General features: G+C 35.4%; 1 protein-coding gene across 11 annotated transcripts in view; it reads left to right on the top strand.

Annotated features, from left to right (window-relative positions):
• CDH18 (cadherin 18) overlaps nucleotides 1-11,016 on the top strand; it is a 502,361-nt gene extending 491,345 nt beyond the window's left edge. For 10 of the 11 annotated variants that reach the window (XM_050330958.1, XM_050330968.1, XM_050331011.1 and 7 more), the window contains 2 exons: nucleotides 1,391-1,642; nucleotides 2,859-11,016. In XM_050330958.1, the coding sequence (XP_050186915.1) occupies nucleotides 1,391-1,642; nucleotides 2,859-3,361 (755 nt within the window). In that variant the 3' untranslated portion in view covers nucleotides 3,362-11,016. The remainder of the gene's footprint in view (nucleotides 1-1,390; nucleotides 1,643-2,858) is intronic. The other variant, XM_050331037.1, reaches the window with a different exon arrangement.
• Nucleotides 11,017-21,808: the final 10,792 nt, after the last annotated feature.

Below are 21,808 nucleotides of genomic sequence, written 5' to 3'. Positions count from 1 at the left end.
TATACTCATTAGTGCCTGCAAATGCTCTTGCAATGTATGCACAATAAATATTAAGTTCTCCTTGAGTAATATGTGCCAAATGGACCTATAGGTAACGATGGTGACAAAATCTTATGTCACTATCTCCCTTTTGCTTACTTACCTTTAACCTCCATTAGTTTAGAACTGTCATATCTGCTCTTTTTCCCTTCCTTTACATTCCCTTCCCTTCCCATCCTCCATCTTTCTCCCGTTCCACTTCCTCCCAACCTCTCTACATCATGAGTCTTTGGCCACTGTCCTTTCTGATGTTTTCTGAAAGCTCACTTGAACTTTAAAACCTGTTGCAAACAGTAAAATATGAAAGTCTCATTTGAGCTTTTACTAAAGACCCTTAAACATTCTTCTGACAATCAAGACTATTATGCGTTGTGGAAAAATTCCATAACAAATATCCTCAGAATTACAGATATTCAAATTGATGACTATCCATATACTACCAACAGCATAACATGGGATTAAAACGCTTACAAACAGGATCCCAAATGTTTGTCAAAGTTCATTTAGATTCTAATAAAAATACAAGAGTTTTAAATAAGCTTATATCATGCTAATTACTTTCCACTACCTCCTCTTTTTCCTCTGTTGGGTGCAGATGCTTCCTGACAAATTTTAATACTAGATTGTGTGTTTTCAGAGATTAGGACTGCCCAGTTTTAAGATGTCCCGTGCTTTCACTTGTGTGATGGTTTGGACTTGGCTCCCTGCCAAATGCCCGAAAGTCACGACAGCAGCCCCCTTCCTCCCTCCCTTCTCCTCTTAGGGCAAAGAAAAAAAACTATAAAAAATTAAAGAACCCAAAGTCAATCTGTTTATATAAAATATATATATATTTACGTAAATTAAAGTTATATACAGTTAAGATGCTATATACACAGTAAAAGGGGATCCACTCCCCGAAGGGATAGGGAAAGGGGAAAAAAGGGACACCGAACAGGTATACTTAATCAAATTCAAGAACTATACTAGTAATTAACAAAACAGATCTCACCACTTCCCTTAGAAAAGCAGGATTAGCAGACACAGCCAGCACTCTCCGAACCCCCCACGTGGCAGGCCAGCGGTCGCTGCAGGCCTCAGCTTTAGATAAGCGAGACCAACGCAAGGACCTACAGTTCCCGACCCTCGTTGGAAGAGAAGAGAGCGAGGTCTCTAATCTCCAACTTATTTATACTCTGGTTTACGTAAAAATCGTATGGAATACTGGGTACTTGGCCACTTCCTTGGTTACAAACTGGTTACCAGGAAGGCCTAGATCAAAACCATCACAACTTGATCAGAAACAAATAGTCAATAACTTTTTTTTCATTTTTTACTTCACTGAAATACTGTTCTTATTATAATATTGTAGATAATACAGCCAGTATCTTGACAAGACGAAGGAGATACAGTCGAACCACTCAAGACACCTATTACCTCCCAGTTTTGATTTCTGATGGTGGAGTGCCCCCTCTCAGCAGCAGCAGTACCCTCACCATTCGGGTTTGTGCATGTGAGAGAGATGGACGAGTGAGAACTTGCCATGCTGAAGCTTTCCTCTCCTCGGCTGGCTTGAGCACGGGAGCTTTAATCGCAATCCTGCTCTGCGTTGTCATTCTTCTTGGTAAGCCATTCTCAGTATTAAGTAATGCTCTCCCTCCACTGGCTCTCTGAATGTGACAGGGCAGAAATTTTTAATATGGTATGCTTTGAACCAGTGGCTGCCTGGTAGTAGGAGGCAATTAGAAACAGATAGCTGTGATTGGGGGGGAAAGGTTTAGCTAAAATTAATAGGGGAGAATGCCTTTAAAGTACATCCAGGAATATCTGGAATCCACTAGAAATTATTTTTCAGAAGTTATCAAGTAATTAGCTCTGTGGATCTTTTTTTCTGTAATTTGGAAATATTTCAAAAAACGACTGACTCTAATTCCATGTCTAGAACAGTGTGAAAAATAATAGAAAAGAGATGAGGAAAGCTTTTTGAAATGCATTACACTGCAAGAAGCACTATTAGCACTTGTACAAAAGCCGTATCTTAATTACCTTTGTGGAATAAATAATAGCAATGCACAACATAATCCACAGGGGTGAGGGACATGTGAGACTATAAACTGACCCATAAGACAAATGCCATCACAAGTGCATTTTCTCTTGACTATTGGTTTGTTGTTTTTTTTTTTCCCCAGGCCAATTTGAATTTTACACACTAGTTAATATTGGGGTGCTGGGCGGGGTTGATTTGTTTTGGGGTTTTTTTCTGTCATAGACACAATTTGCTACATACATATCTCTGTGCTACTCGTGCCTTTCTACATTCTTATAGAGATGGCAAGAAATAATGGTAATTGCAACATGACCACACAGGAGATTTAGAGGATTTTTTTTCCCCAAAGACTCTTTTCCAAATGTTCTTTCAGAGATTTTCTAGACTACTTTCCTTGCAACTTACTTCAGAATTTTCTTGCCAGAAGGCTGTTTTAAAATATATTATAATATATTTAGCTTATAATTCTGCATTTTATTATACAAAATCAAATATTCATAAGAGAAAAAATAAACCTTTTGCATGTTACCTCAATTGATATACTAAATATTTGTTTTAGTGAAGCACTGAAAGCTGTGGACTATGCTTCTGAAAAATGTCACCTCTAGTCATTTCTCATTTACGTGAAAGAATGTTATCTCCATTTATGTCCTTTATGGGATCCCTAGTAATCTAAGTAGCAGATGATCCCAAATACCAATATTAGCCTGAAAATAAAACATGTCTGTATTTTTGACTGCTATTTCTGCAGCGTATTCAGAGGTAAACTTTAAACCTACTCTAATATCTGCAGTTTTCTCTTTAGCAATTGTGGTCCTTTTCATCACCTTAAGACGTAGCAAGAAGGAGCCCTTGATCATCTCAGAAGAAGATGTCCGGGAAAATGTTGTGACATATGATGATGAGGGTGGTGGAGAGGAAGACACAGAAGCGTTTGACATCACTGCACTGCGGAATCCATCTGCTGCTGAAGAGCTTAAATACCGGAGGGACATTCGTCCTGAAGTGAAGCCTGTGTCCAGACATCATCTCTCCTCAAGCCTTGACAGTATAGATGTTCAGGAGTTCATTAAACAAAGACTGGCAGAGGCTGATCTGGACCCCAGTGTGCCACCGTATGACTCCCTGCAGACATATGCCTACGAGGGTCATAGATCAGAAGCTGGATCTATCAGCTCTCTGGATTCAGCCACAACACACTCTGACCAGGATTATAATTACCTTGGAGACTGGGGACCTGAGTTCAAGAAGCTAGCTGAACTCTATGGGGAAGTAGAATCAGAAAGAACAACTTAGTTGTAATTCCCAAAACAGAGAAGTTCCTAAACAACTGGACAGTAACAAAAAAAAAAAAAAGTGAATACAGTACTTGGAACTAAGTTGTATGCAGTTACTGTAGAACAAGTGCCCTTTTCATATTTGAAACTGGGTTCTCCAATTGGAAGAAAATCAAATTTTGAAAAATACAGAAAAAAAAAATCTATTGTCCCTTCTGTACTTTTTTTTTTAATTGCTCAGTAAAGTCTGTGGTATCGTATCTGCAACAATACCTACAGTAAAGCCAAGCAATGAAATTTTTATTTCAATATGCATAGCATCTCCAAGCTACAGTAAGTTTATGGTCATGTTTGTTTAAGAAGATAGCTAATGGAGGAGATAATATCTTGCAGGTGTTTGTAATGTTGCATTTCTAACTGTGCTCTAGGCCTTGTGATCTCAGTGTGAGGTGGCCAGTGGGGTTTACTATCAGTGCGAGAAGTGCTACCAGTCTATTTCCTTTACAGAGGTGATAAGACACACCTGTCCTCTTAAATAAATGGTCCTTTGATGATTTAATCTTACTGAATTAGCAGACTGCATTGAGAAGCTGTCATTTCACAATGTCCTTCATAATCTTGTCGTCCATAACCGGCTAAGAGATGGAGGGCATCCTTAGCTGTAGCTCAAACATGGCTCTAACCCCAGACCTGCTCTGCTACTACTGCGTGCTGAAGGAACTGTGGTTTACAGTGTTGTGCTTTTTCTTTTCGTCTTTTCACGGGAACATCATTCATTTAAACAGATTGGGCCCAAAGGGCTCTTTATGCAGCGAAGCAGATGAAATGTAGGCTCTTTCGATAAAAACAATGGCAGCATCATTAAACTATGCAGTTCTTTGGTTCACTGTGCTTCACTTAAGAGCTGAAGCTTTTTAAGTCTTTTGCTGGTCTGAGTCCAGGAGCTATAACACTCAGTTTAAAACATAGAGTTCTTAATCATAATGTCTTTCTATTTCTGTGTGTGACTAAAAGCAAAATCGAGCTGCTGTTAGGCCACTGGGATAGCTAAAATTGAAACAAAGAGAATTAGATGAGGATACCTTTTCTCTTTTTAGTTCAATCTACTAATATTTATTTCTCTTAATTTCCACCTAAGCAGAACAGGCTTTTTTCCCCCTATTTCAAGTATCACAGGAACAGGTACATTTAAAGTCAGCAGAGGAAATGTATCATTATTGTGGTTCATATGGATTAAATAAGTTGATTTCTTATGTTAGTAACTTTATTGCATTGCAGAACTGCTAAACAGTTCTGCTTAACACTGCTGGCTGCTTAACAACTCATCCAGCAGATTCTGATTTTTCCTTTGTTTTATTTGAAACTTTAACCTTTTTGCTTGTCTTTCTTGTGATAATACTGTGAGAGGACCAGGAACTCAAAATATCACATGAAAGATTATGACCTATAAGGCTCACAGTCTATTACAGTCCTCTGCTTTTAAGAAAATTGTAGTTCCACTTAGGGAAGTGGACTTCTTGCAGTATGCATTTGATTGGAAAACTGTCTGGAGCAGAAACTGTGTATTGTTTTTCTACTCTGATCTGCGGAGTGATACAGTTTTGCATACTCCAATAGATTCCTCCCTCTGCATTTTAGGTGCCACTTACATTCAGCTTAGTAAAGCAGGGTCTATATTTAGTGATGACCTTCTGTGGGCCACACAGCTGAACCAGATTAATAAGCCTTCCTTTCTTTACTCCATGGTTGCATAGGTCCTAGACATGATTGAAAATTTTGATCAGTTCTACTTTGAGGGGATTTTTTTTTAGTGACCTTCTTCCTGAGATGTAGTTGGCTGCTTTTGGCTTAAACAGCCTTCTAGAAAAATTAGTAGCTTCGCAAGAAACTTTCCACACTCTAAAAAGTATTAGTTGCACTGTAGTTCTAGAACTGGCTTTTACTACACTGTTTTGTGTGAAAATTGTTTTCCTTTCTTTCAGCATTTAAACCCATGAGAAAACTTAGGAGGGAAAAATTCCTGAACCATAAATGTTCTGCTGATGGTTTGAAAGTAGTTTAATAATTTGTGTTCAGATTTTTTTTGCTTTTTAACAAATACAGAATCTTCTAGAAATGCATTTAAAAAGACATTATTGCTGTAGGATGAGGTTAAACAGATGTTTTAATGCAGTAAGAGTTTCACACCATCTGAGAATGGCCTATATATTGGTTTTTTGGGAGGTAGACTTAAGATATGTTTCAGTTTTGTCCCAAATGAAGAAATTAGTAGTATTCAATTTTATTAGGAGGTTTTTCTTTTGATTTAGGTCACACTTGCTTTATGCCAATATCTAAATTTTTACATTGTATGAGCAGAGTGTTAAAAAGAAAATCTTTTAGCATTACTACTACCATGGGCTATAATACTTTGTACCACATCTGCATGAAAATTGCATTTATTGTTGTATTATAGTTTTGAGAACCAGGTATTAATTATCTTTATGTCTGCTCCATCTGACCCTACACCAAAGCAGGGAAAATCAATTGTATTTTGTGTTTTAAACAGTGTTCCCACCATTACTTTCTTTTATTTGCATCATAGAATATTCAGGCTTAAAGGCAACAGAAGTGCAGTGACATAAGCAAATATTCCCTTCTTACACTAATGTTCTATTTAAGTTAATAATATCTCAGAGAAATAAGAATCTCCTTTTCACCATTCCCAGTGCTCTCTTTGCTTCTGTATAGCACATGCATCATACCCCTAGACCCAGGAGTTCTGAGTCCCTTAAATCTCTGCAGGGTTATTTGAGACGCTGCTTCTGTGATGCTGCGGTGTGTCCTGTTTTATGTCCTATTCACAGTGATCTCCAAATGTGCTTTTCTATCATGAGATGTCTGCATGCTTGCTATGCTTACTGTTTTTTACTCAAATACACATCACAGTGCCGTGTTGTTTGCATGACAAATAGCAGAATATTAAATCTTCAGGGCCAGAGAAAAAGACCTCACAGTGCAGAAAGAACAGGTTTACAGATTTTTTTATCCCTATCCCACAATATTTTCCTTTGGTCCTTTGTGTCCTAGGAACAAATTTAAACTATATTTGAGAATTTCTATGTTAACCTAGATTAAAGTGGAAGAAAGTTAATACTGTATTCCATGGACAGCACAATTATTTTGTAGCATTGCTAATTTGAAAAAAGTATACATTCAGTTAAAGTATTGTGGGAAACTTTCCTAGCTTATGGTTGAGTCTGATTATACAGACTTTGCTTAAAACTTTCATCGTTCTTTTTTGTACTCATATTCTGAAATATTTTCCTATTTGCCTAAATAGTAATCCTGCTGCTGCATAACAACTAAATGCTGAAAACTGCCAGTTTTACTTAAACTGGAAGATATTGAGTAAAGTTAAATGGCAAATTCAAAGTGTTATTTAAGGGCTTTCCCATTAACAATTTGATTTCTGCAACAGCTATTCAATTAATTGTACATTTGCACCAAAATAAGTAATTGTATTCCTCTTTCTTGTGATAGTGAGGGCACTCAGTATGCTGTAATCTTGACAAGTCTTCTGAGAAAACGGTCGGTATAAGAATTTTAAAATGTGAAACTGTATTTTCAAACTAAAACCTGTCAAAAATGTAGTTTAATGCACTTTAAATACAAGGAAGAGCCTGAATTCAACTGGCATTAGATTAAGATTCATAAATTGGAAGCAAATTAACTTTTTTATCAGTGTTATCTTTTATTACATACACATAGAACACTGTAAAAGTTGAAAGTAGTTTCACTCTGTTATGCACTTTATTTTTTGCATTCTTCATAAAAAACCAAAATAATTGCAAACATTTTTGGGTTTGAATTATAATTGATGCAGTTGTTTAACTTGGGAATACTTAAAGAAAATATTTATGTGAAAGCATTGTCACTGGTATTTGAAAGGAATTACAAAATTTCTGTGGTCTCAGGCTTCTTAAAATCATCTTTTAGAAAAATCTAAGTATTGGACCAGTCTGGAATTAATCAAACTCATAAACTCACACAAGGGTAACAAAGGGAATATTCTAAATGCAAAGAAGAATATGAAATTATGCTGCCTAGGGTTATTTTGTGGATTATAAACTGCTAAGACTTTGTACTTGCAGTACATATAAATGGCACAGTGCATTCAAGGAACATTGGAAGTGTGTTACAAGTTTTGGGCCATCCTTATTTTTCCAAAGTCTCCAAAAATATATATATTTTTTTTAACAAAAGAGTTATGTAAAGTATACCTCCTTATGCAAGTGTTACTGATAGAAATTGTTACATTTTCTTTTAATAAACAAAAGGGACAAAATCTTTTATTCGTATTTTTCAAATAAAATGTGCTCTTTGCTATGGTGATGGGTTATTGTATTCCTCATCACTACTAGAACATGTTATTTTCTCTTCAGTGCTGTATTCTATACTCACCAAAGAACTATAACATCTAAAGACACTCTGTCTTTAAGAATCAGATGTGATACAGTTGTGTTAATGAGGTCAATGTCAGAAATGGTATGATAAGTTTAACTACATTTTTAATGCCTGGTATAGTCGCTTGTGCCACTGTTTCAAAGACTGTCTTACATGATTATTGCTACAGATGGATAGTGATAGAGAAAGACACATTAGATAGTTTACAACAGACTGCAGTATAACTGCTAAATGGTTCATTACTTTTACTTGTGGCAACTATTCCGCTCCAACCATCACTGTCCTGAAACTGAAATAGAGTGTTATAGGGTGAATACATTATCTGCATGAGTGAGTTGGGGAATTGCACATCCATGAATCCAGATTGTTGGTAACAGCCAGAGTTATTATCCTAAGTTGACAGAGAAGACAAAAGCAGACAAGGACATTTACAACAATCAAGCTCGGACACATGCAATTCAAATGCACAGGAGTCACTAATTCTTTCTCAGGAATTTAAAAGGAATTAACAAACTTTACCAACAAATTACATCTTAGACATTAATGGTACCATGGTTCACAAGAAACTTGTTGCATGTAGGGCTGTCTTTCCCATACTGTCATGAATTTTAAAATTAAAGCTGGGGTCGACAGGAAATGAAAGTAGAATTTTGCTGTTCTGCCCTACTTCCTCTACTTTATTGCCCACAGGCCAACTTAGATTGTGTACCACTATACTATGCAATTATCACATGTGCCTCACCACAGACCCAGGAAAGAAATTATTGTAAGATAATATTTGCAAGATAAATACTGTCAGCCTGAATCTGAATGCAAGTTCAGGGAGGTTTTGTGGGTTTTGGTTTGGTTCTCATTTGAGGTGTTGAAACTTTGAAAAGAATTTTTAGAAATATTTTAGATAATCTTTCATATCTAATATTGATTAAGCTTTTAATTTTTTTGCCTTGCCACCAACTTAGTTTGAAATTGATTTTTGGGTTGCTTGGAGTCCGTATTACTTCCATATGTGTCAAATGTGTTGTTTTTATTTAGGTGCAGAGTCTTCAAAAGCTAGAAAGCTTTACTTGTGAGTTTAGTCAACTTTTTCTGAAGCATTTTTGTGTTCTTGTAACTCCTCACAAGTCCATCAACACACTTGAACATTTAATTAATCAAGGAAGTCCCAAAGATCCAATAAACTTTCCATACTTGCTGTCTCTAAATCTGGTTTGTTCTGGAAGTACATGCAACAGAGCGTATTATAGCTGATATGCAGTCAATACCTGCAGAAGCACGCCCATCCAGCAAAGCTACCTTCAAAGGAAAAATAGGCATTGGGATTAGGACTCAGAGGATCTTAGGGCACACAGACCTTGACAGGTGTTAGATTCCTATCCAAGCTTGAACAAAATAAGGGTCCACGGGGCCTTCCACCGTAGCGGACCTTGTCATCATGCTCGTTCAAGTTCCAGATAGCTGGTGAAGATGGAAAGCCCAGTAAAGGTACATGTAAATAAGTTAAATGTTCAAACATCAGAATTGACACATCTTCTGCTAGAGTCCTGTGTAGGAATGGTTCAGTCAGGCTTACAGTGTGAATGAAATTCTGAGACATAACACACACCTTTACCTGCCGCACTGACTGTTTTGAAACAAATCGCATTGCTCTTGACTTTATTCTGAAGATTATACATTGTTTATTTAAATCTGAATTAATATCCATGTTTCAGGTATAAAAGCAATTCTTTCCTCTATCTTCTGGAATTGATCTGGGGACAAAGCAGCTACAACTAAAATTCATCCCTGTTTTGAAGTCTTAAGCACACGCATATAACAAGTAGTTTTGTTACTGGATTTGGGCTGGGCAAAAATGAAACAATGCGTGTTCAAAAAAAAAGCTCAGTGTTACTCAGCAAACTAAATTTTTTTTGTTGTTGTATGTCTCTTGATGTAAACTATGCTACAAGTGTAAAGTTATATGAAAATATGCACAACCTGATTATCGTAGAGACCACATTTGAATTTCTCAAAAAGAAGTAAACACATCTCATAATCTGTACTATGTACAAACTCTTTGAACTTTTTTTTTGTCAAAATTTTATTTTACAGTTATTTTCAATGCTTTATGCTACATTACAAGTTTCAATGAATTTTTACTGATTACTTAATGAGTATTTTTACGTAAAACAACATTCTTTTTTTCTGTCAGGCTCTGTGGGACTGAGGAATCCTGAAAACATGAGTTACATATTCTTCACTTCATATCCTCCTTTATTGTTTAAATTTTTTTCTTTCTTTCCTACCCCCACAGGCTCCCTTTTTGTACTGGATGCTTGAAGCACTGTAGTACAATAATTTATGTTAAGAACATCAGGGGAATCTAAGAATAAAACTTCATCTCTCTGAAAAAGTGGAAATACTTATCAGTGGAACCTGATGCCAAATGTTCTAATCTTTGTTTTTGTACTCTTGGGCAAACATTGAAATTGGACTTTATCACAGCTGAATTTCTTACCTTTTTTTCCATGCATAGTAATACAAGATTCAAATTTCCCTTCTATGATAATTTAAAGAATCTTGCTGGTTTTAAGTATTTATATTGGCCAAGACCCTAGTGTCCTAAGTCACATAGAAAATGATATTATTTGCCTAAGGAATTTCTTACTTAAAAGGCAAGATTTCTGATTTCAGTGTTACAAAACAAAGACCTGTAAGGGGGGGAAGGGAATTAATTATAGGAAGCACAAAGAGCACTGCAAGGCTAATAGAGTAAAAACAAACATCACAAGACAGATAAAATTACTGGTGAAATGATCAGAGAATACAACAAAATACATAGTGATACAGGACAGATGTTTAAGGTATTCTTATTATTGTAAATTTTATGAATTAATATTATAATATTTTATAACTCTTCTCCTTAAAGGTAAGAAAAACTTAAGTTATATGTTACATATAAGGGGGATAGATTAAGAAATTCAGAAAAAAACACAGTGGAAAATGGAACATAATTAAAAGCTAGTTTTTTATTTCTCACAATGTTTCTTTATACTATTCAGCTAATACTAATGTAATTGCTGATATTGTAAATAACCCACATTGCTGGATTAGTCATATACACAGATTCCCACTGGTATGCCTAGGTTTTTGTCTTGCTAATTAGACATATGGATTTTGAAAATCTTTAGTTAGTTTTGCAGGAAGTTTTGGACTGTACTTTTCTAATTAAAAATTGCTACAACTCTCTCACTTCCGGAATATGATTTTAATTTTTATATACTGATCAGTGACAATAGCTACCCAGATGCCTGCAGGTGAAAATGGTTATATGTCTACTTAGGAATCTGTTACTTTTTACCTGATTTGTATCCAGACAAAATATTACCAGAGCTCACAAGGCGTTGGAGAAAACTGTGGTCATGAGGTACACAGCAAAACCTCTGCTGACTCTCTTCTAGCTCTTTCACATCTAACCAAATTTAAGGTTAGGTGAGTTTAACATGAGAATATATACATAACACAAAACACAGATCATAAATGCACAATATGCGCACCTTATGATATGTTCATCTTTCTACCTAAAAGACAGAAAGGACGAAGTGAAAAAGGGCAAAATTTTTGGCTGGCTTGGACATTCAGCTTCCACACTGGATTCTCAGCTGCCTTATCAGTGAGAGGATAGTTTTAATGTGTACATAGAAAGACACAGTGTGTCAGGTGAAAAGTAAATTACTTTGCACAGTCGTTTAGACTTGAACTCAGATGGTCTCTTCCTAAGTTACATTTTGGAAGGAAAGAACACCTTTTGAGAAGACTGGTCAGATGATAGAAACATCCTAATTCAAGTGAATAGAAAGACTATTTGGTGTCTTGCAGAGTTCTACCTGATTCTGACATCCAAGATGATGTTGCTATGATTTGTTACTGTGGAAAACAAAGCTTTTGTCCTCTGAATGTGAAAAGCTTTTCCTTGTTTTCATGGTGTTTTATGACAGACATTATCACAATTTCAAAGGATTGATACTGAATTTGAGGGGTTGTATGGTCGATCTGTATTTTTGCACCTTGTACAATTCCTGTTAATGGTGCAATCTGCGTGGTCCTTGGTATTGCTAAGGAACAACCCATTCTTGATAGAATTTTTAATAAAAGAATGATGGTAAATTTATTTGGTTCAAAAAATTAATATGAAACACTGAGCATTTCAGTTCAAGGTCACTAGCTCATATTTGAAATGGAAATGAGAAATGCAAACATGATTACCACTAAATGACTACTTCTTTACAGGAAATTTGTTTCTAATCTCACTTCAGTGTTTGTATAGAAAACCCTGCATGATGGCAGTCCCAAAAAACAGTCAGTCAGTAGTGTAATCACTGTATTCCTGTCTGCTCCTAATTGCATTCTGAGTCTCTGGTTTGACTTTGAGGATTTGACAAGCAATCCTGTAACAGACCTATCCAATTTTTAAATAATAGCACTGTGGTTGTGTTCAGGACAATGTTCCAGCTCCAGCTTCCATCCTTGCTGTGTCACCAGTCTTGTTCCCAGATTGCAGTGGAACTAAAGAATTTCTGGATTATAAGGATCTGAAATTCTTGCTGCTGAATAAACACCAGCTGAAATTTTCTTCCTCAGGAACCTTAACATCTACAAGAGGCTGAGAAAAATTGTCATCCAGCTCTTGACAGAAACAATATGAATAAAAATAAAATTGATGATATTTTATAATTGAACTCCAAGAGACAGCCTAGCTAAGGGGAAGATAAGACTGAAACATTTCTGATAGACGTGGAATAAATAACTTGATGCTTCTGGATGATTTGATATTTCTGGTTATTTACAATGGAAAATTTATGGGTGAGCAAAATTCCTTATTACACTTTTTTTGTAATTGATAAAGGATAACTTCACAATACACACAGGAAAGAGAAATAACCACATAGGATACAGGACATAAAACTGTAGTTCACTTACTGATATGAAAGTTCCTTGTGTATGCAGTGATATTGAATCAAGGCCAAATATTTTGTTTTAAGAACAATAAAGAAGAAGAAAACTTCGTCCTTGAGCTTAACATACTAAAAGTGAAATCCTGTTCTATGAAAAAGAAATGCTGATGCATGTACAGGAAAATATACTTTTCCTGTCTCTGTTACTTGATTCCCTATCTGTCCTTAAGAAAATACCCTAATATATGCCTGTTAGCATAGGCATATATTGCTGATATTTTTTTACCTATAACTAATTAGTCCCAGTTGTTCAAATATATCAGTTTCCTTCATATAACAGTTTACTCTAAACAGAAGATGCTAAAACAAAAGGTGCTGAAGCTTCCAAGTCATAATTTCTACAAATAACCTGGAACCTTGAAACTAAGTGATTTAGAATCTAAACTTTAACGTTCAGCTTTCAAAATCCCGAAGTACTTTAGGAATGGGGGGCAAAAGTGTTGGAAAAGTCAAAAACCTACTCATCCTCTTCTGTAAATATCCTTAAAAAATGTCTAGAAACTGTTCCAAAGAGCAAAATCAAGTGGACACAGCAATTCATAGGCTGTGTGAGAAAAAAGTAAACCTAACTTACATTAAAGCTAATCTACTACATTTTCTTGAAGGTGTCAACAAACCTTTGAATAATATGATTTAGTTACTTGGGTTTCCAACAAGATTTTGATAAAGTATTTCATCAAACCCTAAATAGAATGACAAGATCTTAAAGACCATCTTAAGAATGAGAAACAAAGTACAGGGATACTTTGTAAGACTTCTCAGTATAAAGAATACCATTAGACATTACGTTAGGACTGGAATTGCTTGATAGAGCCCAAGATAATCCAGAAAAGCAAACTGTTAATACTTGTAAAGCAGTCAATGGATAGTTCCTGTGTGAACTTAATTTGTGGTTGAAACTGAAAAAAGTGCAAGGTAATGAGCAAAGGCAAAATCCACCAAAATACACCCCCACCATGAGTTCAGACTAAACTGTTATTATCCAGGGAGAATATTTTGAGTTGCTGTTTCTAGCTAAATAGCTGCTGGGTAGATATCAAAACCAACAAAAATAAATTTGGTATTAAAATTTATTAGGCAATTAGAGAAAAAAATTATAAAGTATCATTATGCTATTTCAAAACCTACAGAGATTCCACATTTCAGCTACTCAGTAAAACAATCTGGTGTCTTAGGAAAAGCAGAGAAAGTACACAAGGACAATATCCACAGTTATGGAATAGTATACCTCTCAGGAGCTTTTAAAAGTCAGGACTCTTCAATATAGAAAAGAAATGACTGATGAAAATAATATTTAATAAGTAAAAAATTACAAAATTGGAACTGTCATGGAGGAAATAAACAGAAAATTACTATTATTATTTTTAACAACAAAAAAGTGAAAAGGAAAAAATGAGGAGCTATTAAATGAGGTTTTAGTAAACAGATTCAAAATAATAATGAATAATGAATAATAAATGACATGCTTCTTCACATGGAATGCAACTGCAGTGGCAAAAGCCATGCTGTGGATACAGAGCTGATACAGCCTTTTTTCTATGACAGATGTAGCTTTGGAAGTCACACAGCTGCAACTGCTAACCTGCACTATATTCCTCTTTAATTTTTTTTATTTTTATTATTTTTTATTTATTTTAAACTGACTCAATGCAAAAAAATTTTACCTAGTGACAGTGGGAAAAAAAAATCTGGCTTCTGGAAAAGAGGAGAGATACTAAAAATGGGACCAAATATCAATGGGGTTAAAACTGTTTCCAGTTTTATGCCTAATGGTTTGGAATATGAAGAAATCATCAAGTAATTTCCAGTCCTGTACTACTTACCTTTATCCCCTCCTGTGTCTCTCAAATCTACCTGTCACCGAGTTAGTTACGGATGTAGTTCATGAACCTTCTTCAACTGACTCCCCAGAATCACAGAATCACAGAATATGCTGAGTTAGAAGGACCTACATGGATCATCTGTAGATTATACCAGTCAGGAAAATGAACTCACAAGTCCATTTAAAGTCCAATGAATTACGAAACTGAAGTAAAAAAACTACTGACCTCTACTCATCCTACACTGTCCACAGGCTTCTATTATCCCATTCAAAATGCTCTGAAGTGAGTCATTACTTAATTAAATTACTGAAAACTGGATTACAGAGCAACTACATAAAATATTCAGAGAATCAGTTTTAAAGAAAAACAGAAATGCGAACTATTATATTTCTCAACTATTAATCACATCACCTGTGACATTCATGGGGTTCTTTCTTATTATCTTTGAGACTGTAGCTCAAAAAATACATGGTGAGAAACTAACTCAGTTATGTGTTTTTTTCAGTATCGGAGTAGCTCAAAGACAACTTTTAAATTAATGATTTCAACTATATACGTTAAAAGTTTAGAAATTTAAAGCAAACCCAACTAACTGTTTAAATCCGTCTATTGTTGGAAGTGGTAATTTAGAAGAATGTATTGGACTATCACACCTTTTGTTACAAATGCGATCATTTGAAAGAAAGACATATTTTAAGCATATGGACAAGCATAAGCAAATTTTCATTGCCTATGTAATAAGCAGATTATTCATACTATGCATAAGGAAAAGACGTGTGGCCAAAACATACTTACTTCTTACCTGAAAATTAATGACTGGTTTTATTACAATTACTCTTCTTCTTTCCAGTACCTAAACTTTTTAAAGGAACCACTCAGTTATATTCTCTAATAGAGTTTTATACTGTCAATGTAAAAATAAATTATTTTGTGTAAAAAGCAAATGTCCAAATGTTGCTTACTGAGAGAAAAAAGTAATATATTTAATTTAACAAAAGACAGTATAATCATATTGATTATAGTAAAATATACGAATGGGACTTGGACTATAAATGTCTCTGTGAAGGTCTTTCTGTGTGTATAAATATGTGCAACTATATATACATATGAAGTAAATACATTGTAGGTTATAATTCTTACTATCCTCTTGCAGAATGAAGATTGCATTCTATATGTATGAAGAGTTTATTGATAATGCACAAAAATTATGTGGGGGAATAATTGTGTTGCAGTGAGCTATTTCTTCCTTCCTTCCTGATCAGCGGAACACTTATTTCTTGTATTTAAAATTCATCAGTCTACCCAAGTTTATATCTAGTTTACAGCACTTTACTAGTTCTGTCAATGTCATTTGCAAATGTGACAACTACCACCCACCCTTAATAGTTCATTTAATTATACTGAACTTGCACCAATATACTGGCCAAAATAGTCATGTAACCCAGTTAGGTATGGGCATTTAATGTGCTTCTGCACAAAATGCAAGAGAAAATCTTGGTCCTATAAACAGATAACTGCCTATTTAATTTTTAATATTTTGAATATTCTTAATTAGCAGCCTTATATTACGAAGTGCTCCTTACAGATCCAATTTTACTCAGTAAATCAGATCCCCCACTTCCAAAGAGTCACACCACACATATACACCCTGATATAGTTTCATCTTAAACATTTTAAATATATAGTAAAATTAGTAACTTGGTTTGAATAAAGTATTTAAACTAGTGAGAAACAATATCTTGAGATAAGCAGGAAGTCACAGCAGAGCAACTAATTTCATACACTTGTGTCCAAACTTGACAGATTTTATTCTTGTGTAGAAAAGCTTCAATACATCATCTTTACTGTTGTGTTTATTTGATAGAACCAAGGGGGTTTGTTGCATCAAACTGAAAAAAAAAAAGTCTTTCTGTTTGGTGATATATACTTACTGACTGGGATATTCTTTCTTATTCATTTAGGGTAGCATTGAAGACTAGAATATTTGTGTATCATGTATTTATATTTATGTGTCTGTTCTTAAACACTGCTGCATGACCTGCAAGACTGAAGAGACCACAGTTCTAGGATGACTCCCCTGTTTTGCTGTTTCCATTTGAAATAGGCTCAGATTGTCTTTCTCTCTTTCTGATAGCCTTCCTGGGGGAAGATTTCTTTACATTCCAAGATAGCAGGGGCATACAAGGGCAGAAATGGCAGTGGGTGGTGTGTGCTAAAGCATTTAATTTTCTGTTTCAAAAAGCCTGGGGTGGCCACAGTTCTGATCTACATTTTAGCCATGACTGATTCCTCTACATTATCTAAGAGCCTTACAGAACATTACAAAATGTTATATATGGGAAAAATGTGACTGACCTGTGAGATTCAAACATCCTTTACTCAAAAATTTTCTATTCTAATCACTCTATATAAGCCAAAATGCAAATAACTGCCTATAAATCTATGCTATGGTATTTGAAGAGATAATTATGGGTTTTGTTGTTCTGTTCTGGAGAAGCACAGTAGTGTCAGGCTGACCTACATCAGGATACCATTTCTCCTGAAGCCTAAAGTCTGTGCATCTGGGCATGATGAGCTATCATGAGCTATATTGTTGGATGGTGTGAAACTGCTTCAGGAGGGCTTTCTAAATGAAGTTTTACTGTAAGTCACACATGTAACTGCAGTGCATTCACACTGTTGTCAGAGACAGAACAATAAGAAAGAGGTTTTTGTATGTCACCCACTTCAGTACTTGGGAGTCATGGTTGATAATGTCTTATCACAGCATATAGGCACAAGGGAATAAGGAGCTCTGCTTTCAGCAGCCTTCTCCTTTCGTTACTCTTTTGAGCTGAAGTATTCATTTAGGTTGTTCAGCACTTCAACATCTGTCTAATAGGAGACTTGATTTCAATTGTTATCCTCAAGACTGAGTGGAAAAAGTCTTGGTTCCCTTAATGCAATTCTACTGGCTAGTTTTATTATTTGACTTTTATTTGTAAGTAAAGTGGATTTTAACTTATTGTATGATTTGACAAGGCAGAAATATAAGTAAATAAGAAATCTAGAGCAGCAAAACATTTCCTGAACTTATCTGTTTTTTCTTGTGTTCTTCAGCTAGTGGAAAATAAATCACTAACAACTCAAAAGCTTTCAAAAATTTCATGATTAATTTTTACCATAAAGGTTGGGGGGACAATTGTATAATAATGATTTATGTTAATGTATTCTTGTGCATTTAACTTGTCAATCTCACACTGGGATTATCCCTATCCCAGCAATGCTGCAGCAGGGCCAGTCTCCAACTCCACATAGCCTTGTGCTGTATGACCAGAGGTGCTGCTAAGCCAGGCTCACTCCATGGCCCACATGTTGGCCACTCCACAGGGGTCACCTCTGCGGCCCACACTTGCTGTCAAAATCTGGTCATCTGAACACAATACAGCCATGATTCTTCCATGATTTTAAGACATCTGACATTCCTATTTCAGAGAATCCTACGTGATTTCCAAAAGGTTTTGTCATCTCATCCTTTCTTGTCCAATCTAACCTCTATAAAGTCCAATAAGAATAATGCTGCCCTTTGAACTGCCCTTCGAATAAGCTGCACCTACGACCTGCGTTTTATAAACTTAAGAGTACCGCCTCATCTTTAGTGGTCAGATAAGAATTGGTCTCTGATGATGCAACATTTACATAACTATTCTTATTTTGTTGCTTTGCATAGCTTGAGGACAACTAATGCCCTCAACATTCAGCTCAGAGAATCTGATAGTTTCCTGCTTGGTAGCCAAGCATAGTTACCAAACAGGACTGCAGAGAGGAAAAGTCATTCTCTCCATGCCACTAGATTTTGCCAGTACTGTAAACGTCAAACTAAATCTGAAGTACCACAAATGGAAGTGTGATCAATTTCTCAGTGTGAGTGAAGATAGAGGAGCCTCTAAAACAACTTAACATGATAAAAGCTATGACCCACCAAAAAAAAATGCACACTTGTGTGTTGAAACAATGTCCCCCAAGGTTTGTGCAGAAGTGCAACATTATGTGCAGGAAGAGATCATGAATACTGCATAATATATATTCAGAGCATAGTACTTGATCTAATTCCTAAGTTGTTATGTTACGTCACCATTCCTAATGGTGTTTGTCATAAGACAAAATAAATTTTATTTCAGGTATAACAAAAGATACTATTTTCTTGTGGTTTTAAATCTAATGACTTAGAATGTTCTGTGAAGTTTCATGTAGTTTTATGCAGAGAACAAGACAACTAGACATTTTTTCTTTACTCTGTTTTAAACACTGCCTCCTTTTACCTCTCATTTTACACAGCAGTGATCAAGACTCAAAAAAGCTCTTGTAACACTTTTCAGATAGTTTCAGTCATTTTTACTTCACTTGATGGAGATTACTATTCCCATGTGTTGTGTTAGCAAAGTAGTCATGCAGCACATTTGAAGCTTGAATTAAAAGTCCATTTTTTCCCCTGAACAAGATTCATAAATAAAAAATATCTTTCTTGAATAAAATTCAGGTATTACACTGAAGGGAAAAGGCTTTATGTGTTAACACTGTCAAGACTCAACGATGCGTAGTGAAATGGCTCCACAAGTGATGAAATTCAGATTTCAAGATAAGCTCTATGACTTCCATTTAAAAAAAATGCACCAGTTTACTTAGTTTTGTAAGGATTTCAGTTGGGATCAGTTCAATTTTAGTATGCAGGTGCTGAATAAAACCCTCAAACATAAAGGTTGCCTTTCTGTGCCTTAAATTTTCACTTGTAGGGTTGTCCCACTGCCCTAGAGGAGACCATTTTCAGAACATTATTTCTGAGAGGCACTGCTAGGTGACATTTAGATGCATCCATTTATCATACACACACTTTTTCTCCCCCTAACTCTAAAGTTTATTAAGCAGGGCTGTATCCTGCTTCATCCTTGTACACTTAGTTGACTGTCAGTGACAAAGAAATAAAGGCTATTATCATTCTTTGGGATCTATTAAAATGAACTATTGAATGCCATCAAATCACATCTATTCCTGCAGCTGTCAGAGGAATGCAGTGGTTCAGATTGCAGATGGTCTTTCCAAGAACTGGTATTTCTATTAGTTGCCTTGAAAAAACATTGACAGTTGTACACATTCAGTTCATATCAGTTAGGCATTTTAAGGATGGCATTGATACTCAGTTCTCATTCTTTGTGCCTGAACAGTCTCTGGGGAATAAGTATCTAACTCTCTTTAATAGCAAGACATTAGGATAACAATGTGTATCCAGCTGGAAAAACTGAAATTCTTTATTGGTCAAGTGTTCAAGTACCATACTGAAGTAATACTCGGAATTTCAATGTGTTAAGGGTGTACCTGCTGTTTGTATTAGAGCAAGTTTATTTTAAACTTGTGCTTTTAGGATGTAATTAGTTTTGTGCTACAGAAGTCCAAAACTTTCTTTACATTCCTTAGACAGTTTTCCAAACAAGTCATACCTCATATTCTGAAAAATACAGCCACTTTCAGAAATTCACTGATTTAAAAAATACAAATATATCAAATACAGCTAATAAAATAGTTAATTGTACAGATTCACGCAGCATAAATTGAGAAAAGAACATCTGTACTGCTATTTCATCTTTGGTACTGTGAACTGATTACACACCAGATAGATGCACAGAACAATCATGAAAAGTTATAGATACTTACATACTTTTCTGTTCTGAAACAGCACTTGATTTCCTTGCTATTTTACTAATGTGTTTACTAAACAGAGCCACAGTGGTTTTGCTCATTATGTCAATAGAGTTGAAACTCAGTTTCTGTGCACTTGCTGACCTCTCGTGTTTTTGAAAGCAGCCGAAAGCTTTAAAATCCTTTAGTTGGCTTGATTAGACAATGACCCTTTGCCTGGTATTGATTTCAGGATTTAGAGTTTATTACTAGGTCACCATGGCAGTTTTTTCCTCTGTGTTGTTGGCCATAACCCAACTTCTTGAACAACTAAATACTAAAATGAATCAGAAATTGTGCTGATCTCTATTAAAAGGTTTCAGTGTTTCTTTTTCCTTTGTATAATTACAGAATTTTCATGTATGTACTTGTACTTAAATATATTTTACATGCTTATGCGCTAGCTCTAGAATGTCATTGATTTTTTTAATTTAGAAATGTGGTGAATAAGAAACAGCGATTCAGTATGGATTTCACTAAAGGCTGATCCATATTAAAGGCTTTTTATGAAAAAAAACCCAAACCAAAACAAACCAAAACAAACAAAAAAAATCAGAATGAGAAAACCAAACAAGATATTTACTAAAATAGAAGCTCATAGAGTGACTTACAGTGTGCCTTATCACTCCCTTCTGAAGACATAACTAGAATTAGAGTGTTTGGTACGTACATGGAAAGAACATTCAATGAATAAAGCACAGATGAAAAAGAAGGGTTACAGTCTGAAGATTGCTGGCCGCACCATGACTGTGTATAAAGCACTAATTGATGGCATTAGAAGCAGAGTGCTATGCAGAGCCTCTAACAACTGTGTAAACATCCAAACAAAATGAGTACTGTACAAAACAGCTTGCAATCCCTCCTTGTTTGGAGTAGTTTACATACTTGGTAAGTGTACCTGCTATTCTATTATTACAGACCTTTAAAATAGAGAGTAGTAAAGAATTATGGTCTAATCACCACAGAAAAGCACTCCACACATTTTTAATATTTTTTACTTGACTTTCAACTGCCTATTCTCTGAACAGTTTTCTGATCAATTCAGCATCCATTTGATTGAGGTTGCATCCATTGCCTTAACTTGCCCTGGAATGTCACATGAAAGAGCATTCAAGTCTTTGCTTGTGTCTACATATGTGAAACCTTTTCTTTATTCATAAGGGGTAATGCATTGTGGAAAGTGGAAAACTGATTAGACACAGAAGTATCTTCACCAACTGAGTTCTGTTTGATACTCATTTTTTTTTCTGTTTAATGTATTTACAAATAAGTTGCAGGATTATTTGCTTCAAAGTTCTGCTGAAAATTGGACCTTAGCTGATTGATGCATAGTATTTTGAGTCTTATTGTTTGATTGCCTCAGACAGGCAAAATCATAGAGTCATGGAATGGTTTGGATTGGAAGGAACCTTTAAAGTTCATCTGGTTCCAAGGCCCCTTCAAAGGGCAGGGACATTTCCACTAGATCAAATTGCTCAGAGCCCCATCCAACCT

Source organism: Myiozetetes cayanensis, unplaced genomic scaffold (genome assembly GCF_022539395.1).
Source record: "Myiozetetes cayanensis isolate MyiCay16 unplaced genomic scaffold, myiCay2020 scf1, whole genome shotgun sequence".
NCBI lineage: Eukaryota > Metazoa > Chordata > Aves > Passeriformes > Tyrannidae > Myiozetetes > Myiozetetes cayanensis.
The sequence above is the reverse complement of the archived record's forward strand: the minus strand, read 5'-3'. Positions and strand labels throughout refer to the sequence as shown.